Source organism: Euleptes europaea, chromosome 1 (genome assembly GCF_029931775.1).
Source record: "Euleptes europaea isolate rEulEur1 chromosome 1, rEulEur1.hap1, whole genome shotgun sequence".
Lineage (NCBI taxonomy): Eukaryota > Metazoa > Chordata > Lepidosauria > Squamata > Sphaerodactylidae > Euleptes > Euleptes europaea.
This window is the reverse complement of record NC_079312.1, coordinates 73056183-73071829: the sequence shown is the minus strand read 5'-3', so window position 1 is coordinate 73071829 and position 15647 is coordinate 73056183. Positions and strand designations below refer to the sequence as shown.

The window sequence follows — 15647 nt, the reverse complement described above, 5'->3', positions numbered from 1 at the left end:
AATATTCTATGGGGGGCACAGACACTGGGTCATAATATCCCTTTGAATAGATGGGAAAGACTCTGGTCACGGGATATGAAATGTACACTATCACAATCTTTAAGAGAGAATATGTATAAAATGATTTATAGATGGTATTTGACACCAAAAAAGTTAGCCAAAATAAATACAACAATGTCACCAAACTGTTGGAAATGTCAAGAAGTTGGCTCCTTTCATCATATATGGTGGCTTTGTGAAAAAGCCAAGAACTTTTGGGACATGATCTACAATGAATTGAGACTGATTATGCAACAGAATATCCCTAAAACGCCGGAAATGATGTTATTAAGTATTATACCGGAAACAATATTAACTCAGAGATCTTTTTTGATATATGCCACTACAGCTGCAAGATTGGTTTATGCAGCAAAATGGAAACTTTCAGAGATACCGGATAAGATGGACTGGATAAATAAAATGTTGGAACTAGCAGAAATGGCTAAACTTACGGCATTAGTAAATCAAAAGAATACAGAATTTGTGGGAGAATGGGAGGCATGGACAATATATTGCCAAAATGAATTTAAATTGGGAAGTATTGAAGGTTATGTTTTGTTCTAATTCGATTGATTAAGGTAGAAATATTATTTAGATTAATGATTTAGATTTTAAGAATTGTAACCCGATTTATATATGAAGTATTTTATTGAATTAGAAATTGAATGCAACGGTGACAATAAAGTTATCAAAAAGACAGAGGAGGAGAGAGGGGAAGTCAACATAAATATATGAATTAATTAGTTATATAGTTTATATCATATAATTATCTTAATGAATGATAGAAACTACTGTAATATAAAAAATGTTATATATATATATATATATATATATATATATATATATATATATATATATATATATATATATATATATATATATATATATATATATATATATATATATATTAAAAAAAGAACCAGAAGCCACCTCACCGGTGACATCGAATCCCTTGCAGCCAGCGGGAGGGGTTATATACTAATATAATATATTAGTTATATTAATCCATATAACTAATATATGAATTAATTAGTTATATAGAATAGAGAAATATTGTTTATATCATATACTTATCTTAATAATAATAATAATGCGCGCGCGCGTGGGGGGGGGGAATGCCACCTCACGCCATCAGCGGCTGTTCCCGCCTGTTGTTGGCCACACAGGGCGGGACCCACGGCGGCCTTCGCGCAAGCGCCTTCCCCTCAGCCGGCGACGCCGCCCAGGCCGGCGGGGGCGCTGTTGAGCCCTCCTCTCCGGACTCCGCCCCATTCCGGGCGGGGGACGGCGCCGGGGCGTGGGCGCGCCTCCCCATCCGCCGAGGCGGGCGCGTCCCCGTGCGCAGCCCTCGGCCCGTGACTCTGAGCAGGGAGCTGCCGGGAGTGCCGAGCCGGCCCCGCTTTGCTCCCACTGCCCGGGGGGGTGAGTTGGGGGAAGCGAAGCGAGCCTCGCCGGGCGGAGGCAGGGGGAGTGAGGAGATCCCACTCACTGGGGCCCGGAGGGAGGGAGGGAGGGAGGAGAGTGAAGGGCCAAAATCTCTATGGAGATCCCAGAGGACACTGACAGGAGGCGGCGATGCTTTCCCTTCTTTTCCCTTCTCTTTTGTTGGGGGTCGATTCCTGCGGGTAGATCCCCGTAGTGAGAGCTGCCATGCCATGAATGATGAGGATTCTAAGGGAAGACTCCTGCGGGGGGGGGGGATCTTTATGGAGGAGGGCAAGCCTGACACTCACTAGACCCTTGGGGGAGATTTAAGGAAGATCGATTGGGCGATGGAAACTGACCCTATTTTTTTTGGGGGGGGGTGTCTGAGGAGTGGACTGAGTACATCCTAGTGGAGAAGGTTGGCTTGTGGAGATCCCTATGGAGCAGAGTGGGTTCCCAGTGGAAAGAAGCTCTGTGGCGGGGAGCTTCTGAATGTGGAGCCTGATGGTTCAATAATCTGTGCAGGGTGAAATGTACAAAAAGAAAAAAAAAACGTGGCAGTGCATTTGTCCATTTTCTACAGTGGTGGCCCACACAGTGGTGACTGAATTAGAGACCAAGGGAACAACACTTCTGCTAAAATAATAAAGAGTCTTGTGTCTCCTTAAATGCTAACAAATTGTCTGATGAGGTGAGCTCTAATTCACAAAACCTTATGCACCAATAAATATGCTAGTCTTTAAGGTGCTGTGTTTTGACTGCAACAGATTTACAGAGCGACCTCTCTGGAATTTGTCACTTTCTCAAACAATCATAGAGGGGAGCATTCACATACTAAAATCAGTTCCAGCCATATGTCTTATTATAAGTAGCGTTTAGTTGTTCCAAGAAAATGAACCAAGCAGGACTATTTTCCCCTAAAACCTTCAGACAAATTATTTGTTTTCACATGGAATATTTGAGGAAGAACTAAACAACTAACATATAAAGGAGGGCATTGGGGTTCCCATTTCTGTTTCTCCTGAATGCAACCTGTCCTCAAATATCCCTTTATGCATAGATTTATATTGTGCACCAGCAAGAGGTCTAAAGTTGGCAGCTTACAGTAGGTTTATATAACTTCTCAGGTTGCCAGTTTTTTCTGACAATGGGCTCCTGTGCTTATAACAAGTATGTGGCATGCAGAAAATTAACAGATTTAGGTTTTAACCTTCATTACATCTACATGCTAGGCAAAACTTTCCCTCCTAAAATTCTGTTACAGGCACCACAGCTCTGTTAGGAAAAAGATGACAACCCTAGTAATTCTGAAAGAAATTACATTTCCCCAATGGCAGTCTAAAACTTTCATCTTATGCATATTTACTCAAAGCGTGCATAGGATTGCAGCCTTGATCTCCCAGTATTACTAAGCCTAACCATTTGGACCATTAATCAAAGTTAATAGTCTTATTTATTTAATACATTTTTATTCTGTATTTTGTCCAAGGCACTCAGAGCGGTGTACATCATTGTCCATTCCCTTGTTTTATCCTCACAATTCTTCTTTAAAGCAGTTTACTTGTGGGTTTCTTGCATCCTATTTTGAAACGTTTTCTTTAACATTTGTCGGTTCAGAACATTATTTTTATTTAATTGGTAAGTTTAGGTTTCCTTACTTTGCTATGAAAGATGAAGTCCTGAGAGACAAATAAAACCTGGGGAGATGCATAGAGAATGCAGCTTATTAAATATAATTCAAAGAACACCTTTCTTACTTTGCTATACTGTAGTACTTTAGGGCTTTTGAAGTCTACAAAGAACTTCACTGGCTATTACAGTTCCTATTTGAATGGAAAATCCTTGCTTGTGCTGCCTAAGAAAACTGGGTGAGCAACTGCTGATAACCTGTTTTGTAACCAGCCTTGCTGTTTTGGTAGCACTATAGATTAGTCCAACGGGCTCATTCCATTTTGGTTGTTTAGCCTTTCCTTGAAGTTGTGATCATCTATTTGTGTCATGACAATTAGCGCTACAGCTGTCAGAGACAGAGGATTATAGTTCATGTAGACAGAGTTAGTTGATAACTTCTAAAAGGAACCAAAGCTTTTAAAAGATTTTTTCAGTCTCTCAATCCCCTTCTTCACACCACAGGTAGAATTGCTTCTAAAGGAAACCTTTAGCAAAGATTTTGGTAAAAGCATCCCTGGTTCTTTAAGGAATGGTTGTAAGAGTGTATGCTGGCTTTATGAGCTGTGCACGAGCACTGTGATCTCATCAAGCTGGTACACATGAACCAGGAAGTATAATAAGGCTGAAATAAACAGGATCAGTTCGAAGCAACGAAACAGCTCTCTGAATAGAGAGGGGCAAATATGATTTGGTAGCAGACTGCAGTTTTAAATAGCCTGTGGACAGCAAGTGGTCTGATTCTATTACTTATTGGCTTTACCTGCTTGTCCTACAATACATGTAGCAATGGGCTTGACTGTCTCATTTCTTTAGAATAAGATTTCTTTCTTGTCTGTCTGGAATGTGTTGTGTCTAGGGGTATATTCCCAGTGCCTCGTTTTGTTTTTTGCCTGCCTTCTCTAGGTATAAACTTCAGAAATAAAAGAATGAGGGTTAAGGTCTGTTCCTTTTGATGTAATTCCAAAAGAAAGCAGGTTGCCATCCTGCCCATTACAAGAGGAATACAAAACTGATTCCTAGTTAGACAGTCGCAAATTGCTTTCAACATCAAGTTGGAATTTAAACTGAAACTCAAATAGCTGATATCTTGTCCATTGTAATGCTAGAGAATCCACGGTGTTTGTTTTGTTGTTTAAAAAAGCAGACAGTGCTAAAAATAGCACAGTTGTAGATGAAATGCCCCACCTTGTGTCTTTTCTCTCTCTATAATATAAAATTTCACCTTTATTGCTGGACGAGCACCAACAATAGCATGGGAGGAAGAGGAGGGACAAGACAAAAGAGAAAATGTTTCCTTCTTTCACGCTCACATTTCCTGTTACATATTTTCTCATCCTGTTTCAACTTTGGAGATCTGTGTGGAGGAAACTTTCTCTGCATGTAGTTCACTAGATCAGCAACCATGGGCATAAATTAGATGTGTATACAAGGGCAGATGATGTCTATCTACTTTGCATGGCTTTCAACAGGCCACACGCTTAGATGCTTCAAAAGCAGTGCGAGCAGAGAGATGTTTGCACTCAGATATATGTTTCTGGTGTGCGTCTGTTTTGTCTCTGGTTTCTGATCCGTGAAATTATACTTTTTGGAAATCTGTGTCCTGGCTTGGATTGTGTGCCTGGTTTCATGGAATCTGCTCTGATGGCCCCTCTGTTGGATGTAGGAAGTGCTCTGCTTGAGCAGAACTGATGTGGTGGGTCTTCTTTGACTGGAGATACACCAGAGAGTGTATGTTCTCCAATGCTCCTGCAGTCCTTTAAACCAGTGGTTCTCAACCTGGGGCCATATGGCCCCCCGGGGGGCCCCAGGATATTCCAAGGGGGCCACAGGTGAAAATTTTGTAAATGGGGGCACGACACGAGACTAGGGGGCCACAGAGGGAAGTGAGAAGTGAAGAAAACAGAGAAGTGACCGAGAAAAGAAAACAGAAAAGAAAAAAGAAAACAGAGAAGTGAAGAAAATAGAAAACAGTAGTAGAGGCTTTGTTCTCCCTTGTATGTGAACACTGTTGTTTATTAGCGCGTTGTATTCCCTTTTTGTGGGGTATTTTTTGTAAATTTCAGTTTCCCAATAAGAACTGCATGTGTGCATTTTGTGTGGCTGTTTATGCTTCTTTGTTCCATGGCTATTTACAAACAAAACATTTAAATAGCTACCTTTCGGTAGGACAGGGGGAGCACAGGAAGGAAACAAGGTTGGAAGGGGGCCACGGTCAGAAAAAGGTTGAGAACCACTGCTTTAAACCATTTAAGGATCCTATGAGAGCTGAATAGGGCTGCAAGGAAATGCACGTGCACCTTATAACACATGTCCTCCAGGCCCAGTTCCCTTCCCTTTCAGTCACCAGGCTGAAGGGAAGCAAGCAGCAACTGGCTGATGCCAGCCCTGCATGGCTAAGAGGCTTTACGCATTCACACTGCTGCCTGCTGCTAATGTTCACAGATAGCATACGGGCACCTTGTGTATGCAGCCCTTGGGTTTGTTTGTTTTTCTTGTGAGATAGGTATCTTAAAAACACAAAGTCTTGTTTATCTTGAGGATCTCCCAGTTTGCAGGAACCCACTTCAGCCATATATCTGGGCCATTTCTTCTCTAGGTGTGGGGGCATCCACTATACTGACAGAGTGAATAGCCGGTGTTGTAGTTTTGTGCTAGTAGTTGGTGGGCACGGAAGAATGGCAATCTTGAAAACTGAGGACCTTTACAGAAGGAGATCTTTGTGAACATAATAGTGCATTTTCCTTCATCTCTGCCTACTCCTTATTTCAGAGCCTGTGTGGGGAACAAAATGCATAAAGAAGACTTGGGATTTGTGTGTGTTTGTAGGAGAGGACTGATGTCTGTTGGGGAAGGGTTATATGTAGGGTTGCCAGCTCCAGGTTGGGAATTAACTGGAGATTTTGGGGGTGGAGCCTGAGGAGGACAGGGCTTGGAGAGGGCAGGGACTTCAATGCCATAGAGTCCAATGGCCACAGCAGCCATTTTCTCCAGTTGTAATAGCGGGAGGTCTCCAGCCACCACCTGAAGGTTGGCAACCCTAGTTATACGTCCTTCCTGGTTGTTGTGCTCCTGTTCTGCAAATAGTCCTCTCTTCTACCTCCATGTTAGCCAATGAAATGTGAGTTTGAAAACTATAATGAGTAGTTCCCTCCAAAGAGAGGAGGACCCAGGGGACCTTGTTCGCATTGAGAGGGGCAGTGCAGATTGTCTGGCTCAGTGAACTCAGACTAAGGAAAATAGGACACCAATAAGACCTTAATTTCTTTTGTTTCAGGGAAGCTAATCCTGGATCAAAGGTTCTTGTGAGAGACAATGAGATATTGCTAGGCAATCTACTCTGCAGATTCTCAGGTAAATATAAAGTGTGTTCTACTGGATCAACTGTTGTGCTTAAACCTAGATTCAAAATACGTAGTAAGTGGGTGGAGGGAAAGGTGTGTCAGCCTCTCTTCCCTGGCTGCGTCCACGTGTGGAGTGGGGACATTTTCCCCTGCTGCAACAGCAGCAGTAAGTGGTGGCCGATCAATGTCCCCATATCCCCATTGCCACGCTAGCCACTACTATAAACACTACATCGAAATCAAGAGTGTTATTTTTCCAAGGACGCTAGCTTTCTTTTCCACAGTTGTTTTTGCTAGAGAGTGGCAAACCTAATCTCTGTGCAGTGTACACTAGGATGTGGTTCTTATTCCTTGACAAGCTGAACAAACAGTAGCTGAGGTGGCACTCTTTTTTAGAGTGGGTACGTTTGATAAAGGACCACATCTGAATTCTGTTCCAAATTCAGTATCTATATACTAATAGTGAAGTCAGCCAAATCTGAGGATACAAATCCGGTGACTGAAACTGTGAATGGGCAAGACAGATCTTTCTACAAACCTGAGAAGGGCACCAGGTTTGCAGAAAAATGTGAGATCTAAAACAAAACACCAGGGGCCTTAAAAAACCCAAAAATGATAAAAGGAGCATCTGTAGTTTTAAGCAATGGATTCCCTCAGTGACCATTGCTAGGCAACTACAGAGTCCAGGCTTCTTTCCAGGCCTATTTTAGCCTTTGAGGGAGGATGCATTGGGGCCAGGCCAGGCTATGGTTGCCAGCTTCAGAATGGGAAATTTCTGAAGATTTTGTTGTAGAGTCTGAGGAGGGCAGAATTTGGGGAGGGGAGAAGCCTCAGCTGGATATTACGCCACAGAATCCACCCTGCAAAGCAGCCATTTTCTCCAGGGTCACAAATTTCTGTCATCTGGAGTTCAGTTGTAATTCTGGGAGATCTCCAGGTCCCATCTGGAGGCTGGCAAACCTAGGCCTGGCATCGACCTCTGGGTGACTTGAGACCAACCAATTTGCAAGGCTCAAATAGGTATAGTTGCTTGCTACTGTTCAACAGCAGGCACCTTGTGACAACCAGTGTGATGTAGTGGTTAGAACTTCAGAGTAATGTCTGGGGGAACGCCATCTTGCTGTGGAAGCTCACTGGGTGATTTTGGACCAGTCACATATTTTCAGCCTAACCTACCTCACAGGGTTGTTGTGAGGATAAAAAGGAGGAGAGGAAAATAACATCAGCTGCTTTGGTCCCCACTGTGGAGAAAAGTAGGGTATAAAGTAAATACACAATAAATATAGCTGAAGCTGGGAGCCAAATAAAAGGTAGTTTGGTGAATGGTTGAGGAGGAGAGAATGGGATAGGTAAAAGAGAAAGGATATGGGGATTGACGGGGGAGGGAAAGAGGAAATAGTGTGGGGAGGGGGATACAGGGGAAATTGATGTGCTCCCAACAAAGTCCTTGATGGTTCCGTACCATGGTAGTGGGCCTAGCCCAGGGGCCCTCACCACACAACTGGGCCATAGTTTTCCTAAGTGGAGGCTGCTGGGTGGGGGAGAGGGAAACCTGGCTGTTGGGAAGGGGAGAAGGATCATGAAAAGGGGAGAGGCTAAGGAGGGTTTCAGGAAAGGGAAAGAGGAAATAGTGGGGGAGGGGGAAATGAGATGCCTCCCGCAAGTCCTTGCGGGTTTCCACATGTGGGCTTATCAAAGCTAGAGTGAACAAAATTGTTACTGCAGGAAAGGAGCAGATGTAGGAGAAAGCTGGTTACTTCAACATAGTCTAATCTTGGCCCTTCTCTCTTGTCTCTAGTTGATAACTGGAATTTGGGGCATCAGGCGCCATGTCGGACTGGCTACTCATTGGACTGTTTGGGGCACTGGTTATACTTCTACTGCTGACACTCTTTGGCTTTGCTGTTTATTCGGGGATCTTCTCGGAAGTGGTGGTTAGTGCTGGTTTGCCCCCCATTGGCAACATCACTGTGGCATACAAATTCCAGGTGGGGCCTTACGGTGACTGTGGGAGGCTGTTTACGGAGAGCTGCAGCATCTCTCCAAAGATGTGCTCCATTGCTGTCTACTATGATAATCCTCACACGGTAAGTCACAAGGAGAACCCCCTTCTCAGTCTGTCAAGTTTAAATGCTGTTATACGTGTAAACCTTGTTAGCACAGACCTTATTTTCCTGAGAACTCACAGCAACCAAGCAGCCAGGGTAAGCTCCTCTCTTTTACTGAGGAAGGACTCAAGAAACAGGAACTAAAAACCAAGGGAGGCTAAAGCTTTAAAGGAATAGTACATCACGAACACATTATTGCCAACACAACCATAATTCATGGACAATTCTTCTGTCTTTTCTGATTGGCTAGATCATAGATAGTCCTTGACAAGATTTTGGAGCGTATCTGTGAATCCAGGTTCCATAGGGAAGGGTGCACGTGTCACACTACAAAAGCTTTAAGTTTTCATAAAATCTGATTTTTATTTAAATCTTTTATTTCATTTTATTAAGATACAAAACAAAGCATAAAATGCAACACAATACTACACAAACATCACAAGGCTTTACACCCAATAAAAATAACTTAATACTACAATATACTGAAACATATTTTCTCAGGGCGTACATATTTAATATTTGTTCTAATATAGTCTATTCTATAATAAAAAAGATTCCAATACCATTATATTACCATTATCCACTATAAGACAAATAAATTTTTCCTACTATGATATTTGATCCTTCAACTTGTAATTACTGGAATGTCTATACCAGATAACTAAATTTTATATCTTTCCAAATCTTTGATCTTATAACTAGACCGTTTTTATCTATACACAGCATTCTAAACATATAAAAAGTACCATTCCCATAAAAAAAAAAAATTAGATTTCTTATTTACTGATTTTTTATTTACTGAATGAATTCCCTGACTTTCTAAAGTTCATGGCATTCATTCCGTTTTATATAAAGAAGAGGAAGAAGAGTTGGTTTTTATATGCCGACTTTCTCTACCACTTAAGGGAGACTCAAACCGGCTTACAATCCCTTCCCCTCTCCACAACAGACACCCTGTGAGGTAGGTGGGGCTGAGAGAGCTCTAAGAGAGCTGTGACTAGCCCAAGGTCACCCAGCTGGCTTCGTGTGTAGGAGTGGGGAAACAAATCCAGTTCACCAGATTAGCCTCCGCCGGTAATGTGGAGGAGGAGAATCAAACCTGGTTCTCCAGATCAGAGTCCACCGCTCCAAACCACCACTCTTAACCACTACACCACGCTGGCCCTAAAAACTGGTTACTGATTGTAAAGCTTGCAGACGTAAGGATGAAAATGTTTGGGTTGGAGTCTTCTGAACTGTTCCACTGGTCAAAGAGGAGAGCCCTCCATGCCCCTAACCTCTTTGTTCTCTCCCAAGGCTGTTCTGCCCAGTCTGCCTGTCTTTGTTTTATTGTACCTCTTAGCTGCCTGGTCTCCCTTCCTTGCTCTGCCACCAAAGTTAGCTTCTGTTTCTTGAAGTCCTAGGTCTTGCAGTCAGAATAAATCAAGCACATTGAATACTTCTTTATCAACTGTATTGCTTCCATCAATTATTATGACATCAGAGTTTAAGTGTTTGTGATACAGAATTTAGATTGCTTTGATAACCCCTGTTCAGAGGCAGTGTACTTTTGAATAAGGTGTACGGGTACAAAAGCACAGAACAGTTGCCTTCGTTATCTAAAAGTCAACATGCTTGCTTCAGTCACGGTAGAAACTGTATATCAGCACATACGGTTGTGAATAAGTTCATATTTGAAAAAGGTGAGTTGAACAACTGAGTTCTCAGTGATTTAATATTATCATGATAAAAACACTGCAGGAATTTTATGTCTATATTGCAAATACCTGATTCTGTATAAAGTTATGATGTATTTTAAAATTTTCTATATTGTTTATTTATCCATCCGTAGCAAGAAAAGTTGTAGTTGCTGAATTTCTAACTGTTGCACAGCTGTTTTAAAGCACACAGCTTCTGTCAGAAGAAAGTGAAAATAGGAGATACTTTGGGACATGATGGGGAAAGGTGGATTTCTAAGGGACCAGATGGGTTTTACAATTACCCATGTGTATGGGAGAAAGGCCCCCATACTCTTATAGCCAGAGGGAGACAAGGCAGTGTTTCTTGTTTAGTTCCTTTCTTAACTAGTGCTACTTTAATAGTTGTATCATTACACCATCAGGTTGAAAGCACTGTTGATAAAGGTCAGCAGAGTCAAACATCTATTATCTAAGTCCTAAGTCATGCTGGATCAGTCCATTCATGCTGTATCACCGAGATACGGTTGGATGAGTTGATTGGATGAAACTAGAAGGGATCTATGTTGATCTCTCCTGATTATATCCACCAGGGTTCTTAGTACAGTACCAGCTGGGATTACATAGCCAGGGAAGGGAGTTGCCGTGATCTGTTGTGATTCTTTTGCCCTCTCCAAGTGCTTTGTTGAACACAATTCTAACTCCTAATGTTGTATGGCCCTGTCTGCTGCTTAAGGGTCTCAGAGCTGGTGATGCTGGAGGTGGTCTAGGGTTTGGAGTTGAGATTTCTGCAATGTTCAGTCCTTGGGGACTTCATTACCAAATTCTCCTATGACTTCATGGTCACCATATCACATATGGGGCTGTCCCAAAATATCTTGATGCTCTCACATGTAACACATCATATGCTTGGCTGAGTCTTTTTATTGATCAGACGTCAGGTTGTGGGAGAACTTGGTGTATTCATTCAAGTTTGGCTTCATTTCTAAGTACGGTATCTGACTTCCTAGTTGTGATTAGACTATTTGACCCTTCAACTTTTAATTACTGGAATGTCTATACCAGATAACTAAATTTTATATCTTTCCAAATCTTTGATCTTATAACTAGACAGTTTTTATATATACACAGCATTCTAAACATATGAAAAGTACAATTCCCATTTTTTTGAAATTCTTCTTTAGATTTCTTATTTACTTGGTTGGTCAGCTTCGCCATAACAGCATACTCATAAAATCTGACTTTCTGAAGTTCAGGGCATTCATTCCGTTTTATATAAAAACAGGGTCCTGACTGTAAAGCTTGCAGAGATAAGGATGAAAATGTTTGGGTTGGAGTCTTCTGCACTGGTCAAGCCTACACTGGTCAAGCTTACACTGTCTGAAACATAATACCTCTGCAATTGGCCTGTTCTGGAGATTGTGCTCCCCCCCAAATAACAGGTTCATAGCTTGGGGGTACTCTTAGGTCTGTATCTGAAGTCTTAGGTCTGTCAGTGCATTTAACCAGCTCTGATTGGTACGCCAGCTGCTGCCTTTTCTTGGAAAGAACAGCAATATCTGCCAAAGTGTTCTACGCTCTGGTTGCATCACTGTTAGATTACTGAATTGTGTCCTGCTTTCAGAGATTGAATCACAGAGTTGGAAGGGGTCATACAGGCCATCTAGTCCAACCCCCTGCTTCATGCAGGATCAGCCTAGAGCATCCCTGACAAGTGTTTGTCCAGCCGCTGCTTAAAGACTGCCAGTGAGGGGGAGCTCACCACCTCCCTTGTTTGGAAATGATAATTGGTTCAGAGTATAACAGCAAGACTGCTGACTGGTATAGATTATATGGAACATAACTCTGCAAGGACTGCACTGTTTCTGGGTACAATTCTGAGCTTTGAAGCAGTGGTCCTTCTACAGTTGGTAAGAACAAAAAATGCATTGAGACTCTCTTGCAGGTAGGTTGCTAGGCCAGGACAATAGAGGAGTTGGGAGAGGACGGCTCTGGGAGGCTCAATGGCAAAGTTTGATTTATCCCTTTGCATAATATGCAAAATAGCCATAAAAAAGCAGAATGGTGCTCAATAATGCTATACATTCATAAATACTCTGTATGAAAAACAAAATATAACTTGTTTGATATTAATTTGTTTGAGATTCCTGCATTTTATGATGGGGAGGGAGAAAGTAGATTAGAAGTAATTTGCAAGCGGAGTCTCCAAAATAATACTAAGTTTAGAAGTAGGATCCCACTTCAGAAAGTTTGCGAGCCACTGTTTTAAAGCCTGAAATGGCGTGGGACTGGGGGTACCTAAAGGACTGCCTGCTTCCATACAACCTGCCTGACAGGTGAGATATTCTTCAGAGATCCTTCTCTAAGTGACTCCACTTTCAAAAATGAAATAGGTAGCCTCAACAGAGAGGACCTTCTCGGTGGTGGCACCTTGTTTTGGAACTCCCTCCCACACACCTCTTCACTGAATTTTTGAGTTTTAAAGCCAAACCAGATATGATGCTGTGAATGAAGCCCTCAATGTTTGTCCCCCACTCTTCTTTAAATAGCATACTTGCATGAGCAAAATTTGGATTGGATCTTCAGCACAAAGGAAGAGGGGGGATTTAAGCCTTCTAACTCATGCCATTATCCTGACCTGAAATGGCCTCATGGATTGTCTGTTAACCCAGTTGGGGAAACATGCAGTTACTGATAGGGGTTACCTTCACCCACCCCTTTCCTTGTACTATGGATCCAACCCAGATTTGGACCACACACCTGTTATTTGAACAGAAGAACCCCAGCATGGAACTCACAGCATCAATCATGGTTTGATCTTTAGTTGAAGACATTTTTAATTGCCTAGGTGATGGCTAGTTTATATTATTTGCCCGTGTTTTACATTGTTCTGTTTGGCTGTTTTTATCCTATAAATAATATCTAATGCTGTTTTTGTTTTTATTGTTAGAAGGTACATAATATGACCATTTGAATCAATGGCTTCAATGTGTTTGCTAATTTTAAACTAGTTGAATTCTAATTGAACTTTTGAAATGGGTATATTCCTAAGAGTGTGTTCGGGTGCTGTTACATTTTTCTCTTCCTAAGCTCCTGGCCACTGACAACAGGTAGAGCTATCATGAAAGAATGTGCCACAGGCATTTACAGTGAAATATGGAGCTTGAATGTCTCAGTTTAGATGCCCCTCCTTTTCCTCATAAGACCTCCTAGCAGTTGTTTGCATTCTGCTTGTCTCTTCATTGGAGGTTATTGCAAGGACTTCTGCCATTGGCCATAACCTAGAGTGTCGCACAACCAGTTTCTCATGTCAATCTGAGCGTTGTTTTTTTTTAATGACTGACTTCCCCCCAGCAGTTTGTGATGCACTGTCAAACAGTTGCTGTTCCTGAGAAAAGGCCAAATGTTCCACTTGCACGCCTTTTTACCACTCCTAACAAATCTTTTTGATTTATGGATATTGTTTTAATGCAGGCGTGATGTTGCTAGGCCTGGAACTCTGTAAATTAAAACAATCTGTTATGGAATCGGCTGGTCTGTTGACAGTCTGGTCCCCCCCCCCCTGCTCCTCCAATCAGAGTTGCCAGCAGAGCAGGGGTATAGGTGACATGAACACTTTCTGTTTCTTTTGTACAATCCCTGTGGGGGGCGGGTAGGTGGAATGGCAGGCACAAACAGATACAGAGGAAAGACTGGAGAATCTCCCCATGTGAATTCTCCGTTGCAACTGTGAACGCCTCTGCATTTGCAGATGTAATGAATACACAATAGGGAATTGTCCTTATGTGGATGTAGCCGTAGTACCATAAGTCAGAGTGGTGGATTGGGCTTTAAAATTAATCAGTTTCGTTTGTTTTTCTAGTTCCTTTCTTTTTACAGGGAAAGTAAAAGAAGCTAGCCACTTTTACACCTATACACGCCCACACCATAATATCATACATAATACAATAGCCAATATAAAACCATCAGCTACTATCTTAATTCATTCAGCAATTGCCTGTCTAAGTGAAACTCAGCACTCTTTTTAAAGGACCTGTGGTGGGGAAGAGGAAATTCCATAGCAAATAACTTGAGACCTATGTGTCTCTGAATAGTCTATTTCATCCCTTCTAGGTTTTCTCCCTCAGTCCTTCAAAACTCCCCCCTTTTTTAGTGTGTGTTCTTGGGATTCTGTTGCAGTGCCTGCATTCTTTATTACAGCCCATAATTTGCATTCTTTATTTACGGCCCATAATGATCTTAGCCATAGAGATTTTAGATTTCTTGCTCAAGGATGGAAGGTGAAACATGTTTGGACAAATGAACCTGAATATAGAACCTGAATATAGAAAGTCAGAGAGCCAAGGCACCTGGTGAAATGACCTTCTTTGCTAACCATGTTATTTGTGTTATAAATACAAAGGGCTTATTCTTCTGCCCACAGTGAGAGTATTTCTATCTGGCATGTCTGTCTTAACAGAATAATATAGGTCTTCAGTGTAAGTTAAGGAATCAGGAAGCAAAATGTCACTGGGCATTATGTTAAGGCCAATGTTTACTTAAAAGTTGCTAGGAAAGAGTTTCCAGATATTTAGGAGGCAGTTGCTCATCAGGACAGCATCGATTTCTTCTGCAGATGACATTTGCTTCTCTCCACAATTTTCCGGTCCCTGTGCCGTAATCCCCTGCTTGGCTACTGTCTGTCTTCCAAATGCAGTGATACTCACTGGTGCCTTCCTGTGCATTTACTCGGTGTATTTCCAGAATCCAAACATTTCTGCACTAAATAAATAAGGCCCAACAATGACACAATTTGTAAAACCCATACAACTTCAAGGGACAAAAACAGCAGCATTCAATATCAGTTAAAACAACCTAGCCTTAAAACATTTGTATAGAAGTATTCAAACAGATCTGCTTCTAGAGGCAGTTCATGCTACAGGACATGACAGCAGGGCAGCCAACAGTCGCCATGGGCCCTCCCTTTATCCTGATCCAAAACAAATATCATACAAACATAACTTGGCTTTCTGTTATTGTGAATAGAATAATATTTATTACCTGGGAATAAGGTCCATTGAATTTGCCCCCCCCCAACTGGCATTCAAGCATATACTGCCCCTGAACATGGAGGTTCTATTTGGTTATAATAGTGAATAGCCATTCATGGACCTTCCTGCCTCCGTGAATCTGTCTAATTCCCCTTGTAAGTCTTCTAAACCAGCAGATGTCACCTGATAGTAGTTTGTTCAATGAATTAATTATGCATCATGTGATATAAACTGCAACTGAGGCATTCACCTAAGGCTATTCCACATTTAATACAGATTAACATAGATCACAATGCATGTAAAGTGTGTTTGTGTGGGAATCACTCTTTCACTACTTTGATAGATTCTTGGGAAATA

General features: G+C 41.8%; 1 protein-coding gene across 1 annotated transcript in view; it reads left to right on the top strand.

Moving 5' to 3' along the window:
• The first annotated feature begins 1419 nt into the window (after positions 1-1419).
• The window catches only part of TEX264 (testis expressed 264, ER-phagy receptor), a 170791-nt gene continuing 156563 nt past the window's right edge, over positions 1420-15647 (top strand). The window contains exons 1-3 of the mRNA XM_056865818.1: positions 1420-1461; positions 6410-6486; positions 8275-8563. Coding sequence (XP_056721796.1) covers positions 8306-8563 — 258 coding nt within the window. The 5' untranslated portion in view covers positions 1420-1461; positions 6410-6486; positions 8275-8305. The remainder of the gene's footprint in view (positions 1462-6409; positions 6487-8274; positions 8564-15647) is intronic.